This window comes from Microdochium trichocladiopsis, assembly GCF_020744255.1.
Source record: "Microdochium trichocladiopsis strain MPI-CAGE-CH-0230 chromosome Unknown B0I36scaffold_16, whole genome shotgun sequence".
In the NCBI taxonomy this organism is placed as follows: domain Eukaryota; kingdom Fungi; phylum Ascomycota; class Sordariomycetes; order Xylariales; family Microdochiaceae; genus Microdochium; species Microdochium trichocladiopsis.
This window is the reverse complement of record NW_025763559.1, coordinates 368382-381319: the sequence shown is the minus strand read 5'-3', so window position 1 is coordinate 381319 and position 12938 is coordinate 368382. Positions and strand designations below refer to the sequence as shown.

Here is a 12938-nt window from a genome sequence, read left to right as displayed (position 1 = left end):
TTGGTGGGGACTTGGTGGTCGCGAGCTACTCTGGTCGCGAGACGGGGGGCAGACTTACCGCAAGTGCCTGGCATGCAAGCTTCTCGTCCACACTGGGCTACTGGACTACTAGATCAAGCGATTCCAATCGTCCACCTATTACATACACCCTGTGCCTGCGGGCCACAAGCTGTAGGCAAGTCCTCGAGACGGATGGGTTTCATCGCCCTGTCGTTTCGACCTCTTAGCACCTTCACTCGCATCTTCCAAGTTTCTATATCATTCAACTACTTCGTCAGCAGTCTCTCAGCTTACCGACAAGTTCAACACGATATATAATCTAGCGCTGCAAAGATCCGCTTCACCAAATTGTTTTGGGCAATCGAATTAAAAGGCGCGCCGACAAGCGTATCAAGGGTTCTGGCAATCCAGGCTGCAGTCAAAGACGACCGGCTCTCGTGTATTGGCTCAATACCCGCGACCTATTATAGTAGCCGAACGACACGCCCTTCAACAGCATAAGCATGGGACAACCATCGATTCTCTCAAGTCGTTGCGCATCATTTCATCATCATCTCGTTCATATCAGCGATCACGTCGAGACCAAACGTGTACGACCTTTTGCTAACAGTGAATCCACAGCGACAAAACGGACAACACCTCTCCATCACAGGTTCCAACATCTTGGCCGGATGAAAGATCCAGCTGGAATGGAGGCCCAGGGGTACTTGATGAAATAGTGGTTAACACTTGTCACTCGCGCCGCCGTGCGTATGCGAATAACGATGAAAGCTACAACATATCGTCTCGCAAGAAGCCACATCCACAGTACTCTACACGTCAGCGCGCTGCGGAGAGCAGCGTCCCAGGCGAGGATCATATCACGACAGGATCGCTCAAAGTAGGCGATAACGAGAGGGCCGCGGATCCGGCTAGACATTGGCAGGGCGATCTGGACCGTCCCACAGCCGAAAGCGTCAGCGACAGAAACGCGCAAGCAGCCAGTAAGGGCAGGGCCGAGGTGGTCAAGATACTGCCGCAGCTTGAAAGTGAGACTATGTGCTCAGACGCTCGACAAACTCGTCAAACGGCACAGCTGGCTCAGCAGCTGGCACAGCGGCCCTCGAGCCATCCTCCGCGCGAGAAGGAGGCGGGCCAGTCAGATCTTGAGAGCCAAGAGCACTTGAAGCGCGATGGTGTTCTGGATTCCGCTAGGAGTCACGACCTCGAGGGGGACGACGCTGAGACGCGCGGGGCTCACAAGTATAGCCTTTGTCAGAACGGCCTCTTTCCTGGAGATCTTGTCAGCCGAGGAACCATCATCGTGATCGATGGCGAGGATTACGTCATGTACAGCGTGCTCAAACAAGGTTGTGATATTCCGGAATAATCTCGCTCATATGCCCGCCGCGGTGGTAACACTCATAGCCGGAAATAAGAAACGACTTTCCCTAAGAAAAGAGAACGTACAAAGTTGCAAGAAAGACGAGTCGATTTTACCCGAGTAGATGTTGTTTGAGTATGATAGCGAGTTCCGAAAATATAATACTGCCTACTGCTTATGATTCTAATACGACCCTAGATTCAGATTAGACTTCCTAGATTACTAGGGTTGCTATTCTGGGGTATGTTATGGAGAACGATCGTCGTTTTGCACGTAGTTAAGCAGCAGTATTGGATCAAGTGAGAACGAGTACTGCCCCCCGAATATATCCTGGTGACAGTCATATTCGTACGGAGTATTTATACAAATGCCGATCTCGAGATCGTCATCTGGTTCTGATCGGCAGGGGTGAGCTCAGTCCCCCAGGGTCCGCATGAGCGGACGCCGAACGTCTACTGCAGAGAGCTATGAGAAGCGCCTGCGTAAACCCGCAAGGATCACGCGTCCAGCTCTGCTCGCGGCGACTTTCTCTGGATGGGTCAGGATATGTCGTCTTTGCCAGGCCTCGTGACGACTTGCAATCTTGGACCACACGTGTCAGGGATCCTGACCTCCTCGGGCCCTGCCTGCCCCGTTATTACCCCAGATTGTTGGGCCGCCAGGCTGTTGCTGGAGACTTGGCATGGGGACCGAGGTGGACGCCGCCGGCAATAGAACTGGTTTGGGACGAGGTGGCGTACGTGGAACCTGCCGTTTTCAAATCTGATCTCTGTGATGACCCCTGCCACAGACGGAAAGTGCGGAGAAAATGGTGCTGGGAAAGGGTGTTGTCGGAGAAAATACCGGACCTTAACGGCATTTCGAGCGGCAGGGGTAACTTGACGTGACCGTCTCGATGAGTGCAGGATTTATTCGAGGAAGCCTCTGCGGAGCGTATGGATCCGACAGTACGGTTCAAGCAGCTGGGGACACCATCGTGAGCTTCTTTCGGCAGGAGGAAGTCGATGCGGCCGTCATTATGACAGCTGTGGCGGGCGTTCTGCTTGAGTGCGCATTTCTCTTAGATGCAATTTCGGACAAGCTGTTGCCCAACGTGGTTGATCTGTTAGGAGGTTGCAAAGCAGACGGGATGTTCGGGAAGAATTCACGATCCCAATTGCGAGTGTCAGGATGGAGTTGTGGCAAGGGGCAAACCTCAACACAAGAGGAGCCTCGGCCCACCCCAAGGCATCGTGGGCGGGTACTTCCGCAGCCCTGCATGTCCGATGCTCGATCCACCTTGGGATCCCAACACAATGGCGAGCCTGGAGAGTCTGCATGAACAGCACTCGATGGCGTCATGTGCCAGGCACGAGTCGTGCCTTGACACCCATGGAAAGCATAGGCCCCTCGACGCAGGTACGAAGAACTTTCCCGATTCAGATCTGGTACGTTAGCTCGACCAATTCAGATGAACCGACCCCTGTGTCTGCATTGCGATGCTCGTGTGGCGGGTTCGATGGTGACCACAAACGACTCTTGCAGGCTGATGTGTTGCCAGCAGTAGCGTCTCTCCGAGCTTCTCGGAATGTCACTGGCGTGGCCAACTGCGCGTGATTGCTAGTAGGCATCATCTCCGACAGAATCTCCGCCTCCGTGGTGGTGTGTACTCGGGTGTGTCTCATCGCCGGGCTTGGCGGATCACCTGAGATCAGTCTTGCTTGGGATACTTTGCACAATAATGCTTTCTTTGTCCTATTTAGTGTTGTGTATCAAGTCTGCACGTCCTACTGCCAACCCTCGATGGCGTCAGAAATAAAACCCTAAACGTCAGTGTCCTCATGCTGAATGACGCTGAGTAGTATGATGAACAAAAGCTCAAGCCCCTGCGCTGAGGCTGTATTGTTTGATAAAGCCCTCCCGCCTCGCAAGCTATAAAGCATCACCGTTGTCCTCCGAACTCCTCGTCTAGACCTCTCCTCGAAGGCATCCTCGACGGGCCGAGGAATAGTCTCGTGCAAGCCCTCGGCACGGCGAAGAAGAAACTGCCCGCGATCCGGGGCAGCGTGTCGCACTCCAGTGCGGTGTACACGCCCGTGTAACGCAGCTCGTCGATGCCGACATAGTTGTTTATCCAAACCGCAGCGCGAAGGACAGCCGATGGCGGCTGCTGTGGGACGCCGCCCCTTCCGCAGGGACCTTGGCCCTGGCAGCAGCACACGAGCTGTTGCCGTTGGCGATGGCTTTGAGGGAGCAGCGGTGCCGCTGCTGCTGTTTCTGCCTCGGCGCTGTTGTTGTCGTTGTCGTGGCTGCTGAACTCGCGGGCTTCTTTGCTCGTCAGGGCGATCTGCCGCTCGCGCTCCTGCTCAATGACGTTCGCCTCGAGGACCATGCCGACTGACACGGCCACGAGCAGGGCGCTGCACGCGCACACGAGCAGCATGATGGCCAGGCATCCCGACACGCCGCTCGACGACAGGCGCGACGCAGCCTCCTCCCTGGCGCCGGCAGCCATCGCGCCAGCACCACCCGCAACGGGGTTCACGATGGGCGGGCTGATTACGGTGGACCGCATGGTCAGTGACGCAGGACCGGGGAGCCCGCGCATGTTGACTAGACTCTTGGACATGGACGACAGCGCAGCGTGCCTGCCTGGCTGCTGCTCATCGGTACCCGGCGGGATGACGACGCGGAGGGCCCGCTCGAGGCGGCATATCGACCGGACCAAGTGCGGGAGCATGTAGCCGAGGTTGAAGACGCTCGTCATGAGCACGCTGGAGACGACGAATGAGGCCGCGCAGTAGCTCGGCAAGGGCTTGCGGAACGCGACGATGGTGACGGCGAAGAAGGCGAAGAAGACGACGCCGAAGAGGTCGTAGACGAGCTCCTCGCCCATGTGCAGCAGCCGTGTAGAGTCCATGGCCGACGTGGTTGTGGCGTGCAGTCGGAATGCTTCGTCTGCGTACTGACTCCGTGACCTCGAGACAGCTTTGTGTCGTGGTGGCGATGATGTTAATGCTTGGATCTTCCCAGGCTGGCGACCCCGGATCCCGTTCGACGTATGGTGCTCGTCCTCCGTGCCAGTGGTGTGCGCTGAAGTCTTGGCAAACACAGGGACGCGGACACGTAGCTGAGACAAGGTCGCAAGGGAGCAGGACGATGGCGTCGATGCGAAATGCAGGACCTTTATATGAGGGCCACAAAATCGTGGCTTAAATCAATCTTGCTGACGATGCCGTGACGTGCCAATCAGACGAGACGGAGACGCATCCTGCGAAATGCGGACAATGGAACAGTGTTAAAGAGCGGGCTTCGGAAGCACGACTGCACCATGCGCATCGACTAAAACCCGCATGATCTTACCGTGGCTACCGTGGTGCCGCAATTCAATGTCGTGGTCGAATCCTAAACATACGGGTTGGTCCGGATGGCTGAACTATGTCCGACCAGATGAGGCCATTCGTGGGACCAAGAAGCTATCATGATGAGCTTGTTCGAGTCAGCCCATGGGGGAAAGGAGCCTCAGAATGGGCAGGCCCCAACTTTAATAGTGTGGGAGAGTGGCCCAGAACCACATGTCTCACACCGGCTAGATTTGAAAGCCGCTTAAGATTGTCCGGATTCGTGCCTAGTCTGAGACAATCTTGGAATAAAGTAGACACCGCCAGGTGGGTCTGCATCGGGACAATGAGGGATGCCGGGGACCGTGCCTGACATGTAGTCTGTCATGGCCACATGCATGGCCATGATGAAATCGTTCTCACGTGGTCAAAGCGAGCACGGATAGACTTCCCAGACTCTGCGACTGTCGACTTACAAAGAAAATTGATGTCATCGAGCGGTTTCAGTCGCTATGCTCGCCTCATGACGTCAAAACCGCGTGGTCCTCTGTCGCTTCGAATACCTGGGTCTGCGTATTGGTGCTGGTGCTGGTGGCTATTAAGTATGTCGAGCGGGGATGTGAAATGCCAACTGGACATGGATGGACTTGATTATGGGCACAATCACGTTGTCTGTATACTTGTGCTAAGCTGGGCACATCTCCAGACGTGCGTGTGCACTCCCCATACCCAGAAGCCTCAAAGAGAAGACCTCGACGATACTGGTTGCTGGATCGCCTGAACATCTTCCTTTATTCAAGAGGTTCAGAGGTTCAGGGGTTCAGAGGTTCAGGGGTTCAAAGGTTGAGGGGTTCAGAGGCTCGCCGAATTGGCCGAGTCATGCGGGTACGACCATTGTAGTAGTGCCTTATATTAGCCGTAGTTGTCTCTACTCAGGATTACCTCTACAGACTCGCCATCGTAGGATTTCTACACGGTCCGCGTTATCTTGGTTCCAGAGTTCTGGAAGGCCAGATGGGAGGTTGTGAGGTTCCGCCGGTTCGAGCTGAAAGGGTCTAGAAATGGACGGCGTAGAGCGGAGGTCGTCAAGATGGACGGATCCGTGTAGAGAGCCGGCAAGAAACTCGAAGATTTATTTCAGGAGGGCCCTTACATACTGCGCGATCTACCAAGCTGATATCATCAAGTGGCCCGTGGCTAGTCGCCCAGACCCCGGACTTCCTCGTTATACTTAGTAAATAATCACATCACCAACTAGGTCCAAGTTGGCCGCCTCGATATCAACAGCATCGTCCCTCCCCTCCCCCTCTATGTCAACCACACCGACGAACACAGCTCTCCCCACATTCTCGACACTCACCCCTCCCTCCTGATCCTTGGAGAAGGCACGAGTGCCACCGGCGAAGTTGGACAGCACCACGCACCGCAGGCGGATCCTCTTCTGCCACTCCCCGCCCCTGCCCTCACCGGTATACTCGAGCGGCACCAGGACGACATCCTGCCCGAGCACGGCCTTCCACTGGTTCCACTCGACGAGCTGAAATGTCGGGACAAAGGATCCGATGTTCGTGGTGTGCCCGTACAACATGCACTTTGTCCACAGCGGGCTCTCGTACCCCTTGAGGTCAAAGAGTTTGAACGACTTTGGGTTCGCGTCGTGCGAGTCCTCCTGCCGCTGCTACTTTTCCTTCTCCGCTCCGCAAGCTTTCGGCTTCGCGTGCCTCATGACCAGCAGCTTCGGGCCGTGCAGATACTCGAGCCTGGGCAGCGCGATCCCCGCGCCGGCGTAGTGCCCGCAGATCACCTGCTCGAGGTACAGCGGGTTGTCCTTGTACCGGAAGCTCGGCGGGTGGAAGCGGTCTACGAGGCTGGTGGTCATGAAGTTCTCGAGCGCGGTGAACGGCGTCGTGATGATGGGCCGGTGGCGCGGGACCCTGACGAGCTGGGACCAGAGACCTGGTTGGGAGGCTGGTGTGAGGTCCTTGCCGGCTAGGGCGCGACGAGGAGTCGCGAGGAGCAGCATGCGCCACTGGTAGTGCTTGAAGAGCTCGGCGAGCATGCCCTCGCAGACGAAGGGGTGGATGGCGGCGTCGATTTTCGTCTCGGCTTGCTGGCGCCCCGAGGCTGTGAATTCCTTGGATATCCTGGCTTTGTCGTTTTTGGCCTTCTCGTTCGCAGCGTCGAGGTAGTCGGAGACGTCCACATCCAGCGCGCCAATAGCTGAGTTGACCTCGATCTCCATGTCAGAGCTCCGGGCAGACGGATAGCGACCCAGACGGGCGTTTAGGAGCGAGAGAGGCTTGTATGAGACCATGCCAACCAGCCCGGTGGCCATGAGGCTGTTGACGATGCCTCGGGCTGGCTGCTCGAACGCCGGGTCGGAGCACCGGTCCTTGAAATGCAACTCCGACGGCCTGCCCGAGGGCTGCGGCGCGCCAGCGGCGGGCGGATTCTCAACGTTGGCCTGCAGCATGTCGATGATGAGGTCCACGATATCGGACGCCACACTGATCAGGTCCTTGAGGTCACCCACGTTCCTGAAGCTGTGCGTCTCCAGGAACTTTCCCTGGCTATCACAGAAGATCCCACCACGATGGTCGTGGAACTTGCGCCCCGGGTGCGCGCACAGGACGCCCTCCTGCCTAAACGTCCTGCTCGTGGTTTGGGGTAGTCGATTGCAGGGCTTTTCGCAGCTTGGAAATGATGCAGCTCGAACCATGTGTAACGGTCCGTTAACGGAAAATCATTACTAACGTCGGGGCGCAGGTCTTCGCAACCGTTTCTCGGTCGCAGGGGTTTCAGGAAGCTAGCCAATACTCTTGCGTTCTGAAGCGCTGGTGTGGCACGATTACTACCTTGGCATTTTTCAATCCAGCCTATCAGACATTAGGTATGACACGTGTAGCGCCGTGAGCCGGATAATGTATCAATCCAAGTCCTCTCTCAAGATGTCTACTGGCTGGGGAACAGTCACCCGTGCCATAACCTCCCAAAGGCACCTACCATAGGTGAGAGGGTGAGCGATACGGAGAAGTGGCCGGCATCCTTCAGGTGGCTGTATCGATACGATGAGCCAAAGGGAGCTGCAGAAACCAGTGGATGCAATGGCCAGGGCAGAGCCGTAAACAGCGAACGTGAGCAGCCTCTATCGAGCACACCGAGGACTGGTCTCCGCTCAACTGTTCCGACAACGGCAAGCCGTTCGCGCGAAGCTTTCCTCGACGGTTCAATCACGGATCTCCCACAAGCGCTCGATGCGTAGCCCATGCCGAGTCATCTGCTCGGAAGAACGCGGCTCATAAACCACACACAGCGCCAGGTTCCGCAGTTGAGGTGCCTGGCGGTCCGATCCGATCAAGTCTGTCGGTGGCTCGGCGCAGTCCCGCTCTTCCTTCAAGCCAAACAACCCAGCTCCCGAATCGGCGGGTATCCTTCAGGGCTTCCAAAGGCTGCAAAACACAAGCCCGGGACTCGAACAGGGTGACTATCAAGAAGCGAGCACCTGGGCGCCATCCTGGCGGTCGTGCGATCACACCCCGACGGAACAACAAGGCCCAGGCTGGGCATGTCCTTGAGCAGTGGGAGCTCTCTAATGCAGTCCTGAACATACTGGCCGAGGGTGGACAGTTTGTGCTCACCTTCAATCTTCCGAGCACGTGCTAAGTAACGTCATCTTCGGAGAATGATGCCGCTACACCTATGTCGCATTGTAAGTTTCTTGAAACAGAACGATGTCGAGTAGATTCTACCTAACGGCAGTGCAGCTATGGAGACTTACCCAGTCAGACGGCTCTGGAGAAGTGGGGGAACCCATCACCCCCAGCAGCAGCTGCCCTTCTGTGTGGTAATGCCAGCAGCCACCGCAGGCCGCCATCTCAATGGCCACCGGCGTGTTGAGCCCGTCGAGGTCTCATATCATCCACACGCAATGCCCCGTCTCACCAGGGCCGCGAGAGCCGCATCAGCAATTCGGGATCACTCTCTCGACTCTCGTCCCTGGCCAGACCTCCACCAACGCCGCCCTCCTCCAACTTCTTTCTCTGCCCGCCTTGCCTTGCCTCTCTCCCTCTTGATCCCCCTCGGATCCCCCTGGCCTCTGCTCCTCCGTGGCATTGCAACTCGGCGGCACTAAGCACTAGCCAACCCAGTCCCCCACCTGCCCGCCCGCCCATTCTCCCACGCCTCTCCTGCAGCGTCGCAAGCCTCAGGCCTGCCTGCCAGCCACGACCTCGCTCTACCCATGAGTGGTGCCAACCTTCGGCCATTGCTGCCGGCTCCTCGAGAGTCCGGCAGTATCACCACCAGGGTTTGGATTAGTATTACTAAATTACTAAATTAGTATTAACGTTATTCTAACGGATTATATTCCGGAGGAATGACTTGTTCTAGCGCAGTAGCTCCGCAAAAGATGGATCAGTCTCAGGGTATGCACATAGCCGCTACAGGTGTCATCTCGCGAGGCTAGGAACTCAGGAACACCCAGGTGCGGACTGATGTCGAATGTCTTTACCTTCTACCCGGACGGATTCGGGGGTAGTATTAGACAAAAGGCAGACGACGTGTCTGTTCGGGGTCCGAAAAGCGTTGAGTCTGAAGGCCTACAGCGCCTAGTACAGCTTTTCGATCGCCAGAACGGCAGTATCCTAATAGTCCTGGGTTCGGTGGAGATCTGTAAGATCTCCTGCCTTATCGGCCAGTTCTGGTGCAAGGCGGCATTCATTGACAACGTTGTGAGCACCTAGAAGCGCGTCCTCAGAAGGGCAATCTTGGGGCCCAGCCTTGAGCATCGCGAGGCTGAGCTGACGCTGGCTCCTGTCCGTCTGAGCCTCGCCCACCTCGTCCAGCATGTCATTAGCGAGCACGAGGCCGCGCTCGGAACTCACAACCTAGACGAGATGACCTATCGATTCAGGAACTCCCGGTCCCGCACAGTCGAGACCATGAAGCCGCAGGCCTTCGACGACGCTGCACCGGGGCAGGTATGGACAAACAGAGGCTAGCGGCGAACCATCGCTCTTCGTGCTCGGACAGGCTGGATACAGGAAGTCGGAGGGGAACCATGCTCATCACTGGTACCTGGGTTGATATATTCGAACGGATAGGACAGTCTCCTTGCCTCCTCTCTCGCTTACGCATCACAGTACCCCGAGATACTGGAAAGCAGAGCCCCCTTTGTCGAGCATTGCTTGCTTCGTGTGTTATCCCTTGTACCAAAGTGCGAGGTCTGCCGAGGCTCTCTTGTCGCAGAGTGCGCGCCCCGTCCTCGGAAGCCTCCTGTAACCAGACGGATTTGCGGGCCGTGTTGGACAGCAGGCGATGGACATGTTTATCAGGCTGCCGAATGGCGCCCGGCAGGAGGACGTACAGTGCTTGCCACAGTTTCTTAATCACCGGGACTGCAGTGCCCTCGGGTCCATGGGTCCAGTCGAAATCTGCCAGGTCTCGACACTCGTCAATGAACTCGGAGGACACTCTGCTCCTGCAGAGCTCCCTGCCACCGCCAACACCACCAACATCAACAACACCGTCAGCATAGCCACACACGTCAAACTCGGCGTCGCCGCACGCGCAACCTGCGCTCTCCTTCGGTACGCCCTAACATGTACGGTCGCGAGGAGGCGTGCTCGATGATTTCAAACGAGCTCAACGCAGAAGGAATAGATATATCGACAACGACAGTCTGGCGGGTTCTCCGCCGTACCCAGTACCGCAAAACGAAGCCGACGAGTAATCCTAGGATAACTAAAGCGATAAAAGCGAAGAGGTTAGCCTGGGCCCCCGGACACCGCGATATCGACTTTAAGAATGTCATTTTCTCCGACGAGTCCTCGGTAGTCTTAAGCCACCGTCGAGGCAGCTACAAGATCTGGAGAAAGCCCACAGGGCGGATTATCAAGTCCTACATTCGATCGCGATAGAAGGGGTACTCGGAGCTCATGTTTTAGGGGTGTTTCTCTTACGACCAGAAAGGGCCCTGTCATATATAGCGGCCAGAGAACAAGGCAGAGAGGGCGGCAGCGACAGCGGAGACCAACAGCCTAAACGCAGAGTTGGAGCCGAAGTATCGAGACAAGCGGGAGCTCCGCAATAGCATCAGGAGGTGCAAGCTGGCGACACGCTTTGGAGGTCGGAAGCCAACTTGGAGATGGAGCCAGAAGACTGGGATGTTAGCACGCCGCAACGGCAATGGGGTAGACTAGTAGCGATACCGTCAGAAAATTCTGCTTGAGAAGTTGCAGCCGTTTGCGAAGAGGTGTCAGCTCTGGAGGCCAGGCACAATCGTCCAAGAGGACGGCGCTCCTTGCCATCGCCATTTGTTCCAAGAGGAGACCTACAAGCTGTGGGATGTGGCCAAAATGCTATGGCCCAGCAACTCACCAGATCTCAACGCAATCGAGCCCTGCTGGTTCTGGATAGAGAAGCAGACGACGAGGAAGGGCGCACCGGAGACGATGAAGCAGTGGACTTACGTTCAATGAGCTTGTTAGCTTACTGTCGCATCGACAGCGGTCGTAAAGATAGAGAAATCGACGTCGGCGTGGTGCTCAAGGTATGTGCTGTTGGCAGGGATGTGAGGTGTGGGTGAGTTGGCAACTAGCGACGACGAGGTACTAAGCGAAGACTTTTGCAAAGCATTGTCGTTGATTTAAGGTTAACCTGCTAGACTTGAGGTTTATACCCCACTGCGGGTCTCGGCTTCAAGCGGTTCACGATCTAGCTCTCCTAAGTCGAGTTAAGGAGGCGAGCCTCAGCTACATCTCTACAAAATTTCAAGACCGTCGCCTTCAGGAGGAATACTGCAACTGTCTCTAGGCCGAGCAGCAGCCGGTTCTATCGTAACCCCGAATCATTCGGGGTATGCGAAGAAAAATTATAACGGGAGAAGAGCGCGTCGTGAGCCCCACATTCGAGTGCCCCGTGCCATGTCCCACTCTTTTCTGGCACGTCGAGAAGTCGAGGACGCACGGCCAAAGGCGCGTGGGGCGTGGCACGGGTACGGGACTTCCACTGTGACGAAAAGCGCGAATAGCTACAGCTAGTTATGGCCACATTGGATCTGTGCAGCTAACGAAAGAGCAACTTGCATCGACCACAACCGGGTGAAATAAAGCCGGAATTGATTGATTTTAGGCTCAAAATGCTCAGAATCGTAAGGTTTTGTAGCCTCCGCGCATGGGCCACTACACGCAGTCGACGCGGCCAGGCTTGTTGTACTGCTGGTTTCGACTGTCAGAGTGCGTCGTTACGCCGCAGATGACCTCGTTGTTTGACAGCCACGAGATAGTAACGACATCGCCCGCACAGTTTATGGACCCCATCCTCGGCTCGAGGCAGTCCTCGACCTCGTTCCTAAACGATGTGTGGAAGTCATTGTACCGTCGTAAAGCACCGAAGCCACGTCTGCCTGCTATCTCGCGCGCGAACAGCAAGTGCGGTGTCTTTCGGGGCGGCTTTTGTGTCGTGCTGTCTCGAGCTGGCTCGAGACGAAGGCACCGAGTGAGAGTATTATACCGTCGATGAATTAGGTCGCGCATGTAGTTTTGCACGTCCGTTGTTGTACGTGCCAGTAGGTTAGTAGGGGGGTCGTCATATTCGGCGAACCTCTCGCGGACGTCTTTTAAGATACCGTCCTGCAACAAGCGATCCGATTCTTTCTTGAGAAGATGTCGAAGATCGCGTATCGGGCCGTGCCCTCCCGTCGCTAAGCGTCAGCGTCTATAGCGCTTGCGTGCGAGCATCCACAGGTACCGGTTTTCAGCATCGGTGAAGTCGACGTGGAGAATCTGCGACCGTCTTGTTATGGTTTCGCAACTCCCCGTATGGAAGCATGAGCAAATCGAGGCTTTGCTAGGTCGTGGAGTGGACTATATCGTAATAGCTAAATATGTTGATTGCAATAACCGCGCCATTCGCAGAATCAGGGCCTAACTTGGATGTTTCGGAACTGCGGTGTCGCCCCCGACCCGTGTTGGCCGCCGCAGCAAGATTGACCCTTTCATGCGAGCTGCGCTCCGCGAGGAGCTGGCGAAAAAAACCCTCTATATACTGAGTCGAAATGATAAAGTTCTTTTACGATAAATTCGGCATCGAAGTGTCACTGACCACGATATCAAGACCTATAAAGTCGATCCAATGGCCCAAAAAGGTCAACGGCTGCGTAGCCCAGCAACGGGACTCAGAGTTACGGGGCTTTTATATGTATAGAGCCTCCGCGTTCAAATCATCGGCGAGTCAGCTTGCGACAAAAGAACTGA

At 56.0% G+C, this 12938-nt stretch overlaps 4 protein-coding genes across 4 annotated transcripts; 1 reads left to right on the top strand and 3 right to left on the bottom strand.

Annotated features, from left to right (window-relative positions):
• Positions 1 to 503: 503 nt before the first annotated feature.
• Positions 504 to 1369, top strand: B0I36DRAFT_356466 (uncharacterized protein; the record flags this gene model as incomplete). Its single annotated transcript, XM_046157635.1, has 2 exons — positions 504 to 590; positions 653 to 1369. 2 exons carry the CDS (start codon positions 504 to 506, stop codon positions 1367 to 1369), a joined length of 804 nt encoding a protein of 267 aa, XP_046004354.1.
• A 948-nt stretch (positions 1370 to 2317) lies between these two features.
• Positions 2318 to 4238, bottom strand: B0I36DRAFT_356465 (uncharacterized protein; the record flags this gene model as incomplete). Its single annotated transcript, XM_046157634.1, has 3 exons — positions 2318 to 2771; positions 2795 to 3097; positions 3433 to 4238. 3 exons carry the CDS (start codon positions 4236 to 4238, stop codon positions 2318 to 2320), a joined length of 1563 nt encoding a protein of 520 aa, XP_046004353.1.
• A 1421-nt stretch (positions 4239 to 5659) lies between these two features.
• B0I36DRAFT_436874 (uncharacterized protein) lies at positions 5660 to 8557 on the bottom strand (the record flags this gene model as incomplete). Its single annotated transcript, XM_046162864.1, has 6 exons — positions 5660 to 5956; positions 6044 to 6325; positions 6488 to 7288; positions 7438 to 7559; positions 7687 to 7828; positions 8462 to 8557. The coding sequence occupies 6 exons, from the start codon at positions 8555 to 8557 to the stop codon at positions 5915 to 5917; spliced, it is 1485 nt and encodes a 494-aa protein (XP_046004352.1). The 3' UTR covers positions 5660 to 5914.
• Positions 8558 to 11815: 3258 nt separating this feature from the next.
• B0I36DRAFT_341348 (uncharacterized protein) lies at positions 11816 to 12244 on the bottom strand (the record flags this gene model as incomplete). The annotated part of the gene is made up of 1 exon (XM_046156006.1): positions 11816 to 12244. A coding segment is annotated over exon 1 (229 nt), but the record flags the coding sequence as incomplete, so codon positions are not given.
• Positions 12245 to 12938: the final 694 nt, after the last annotated feature.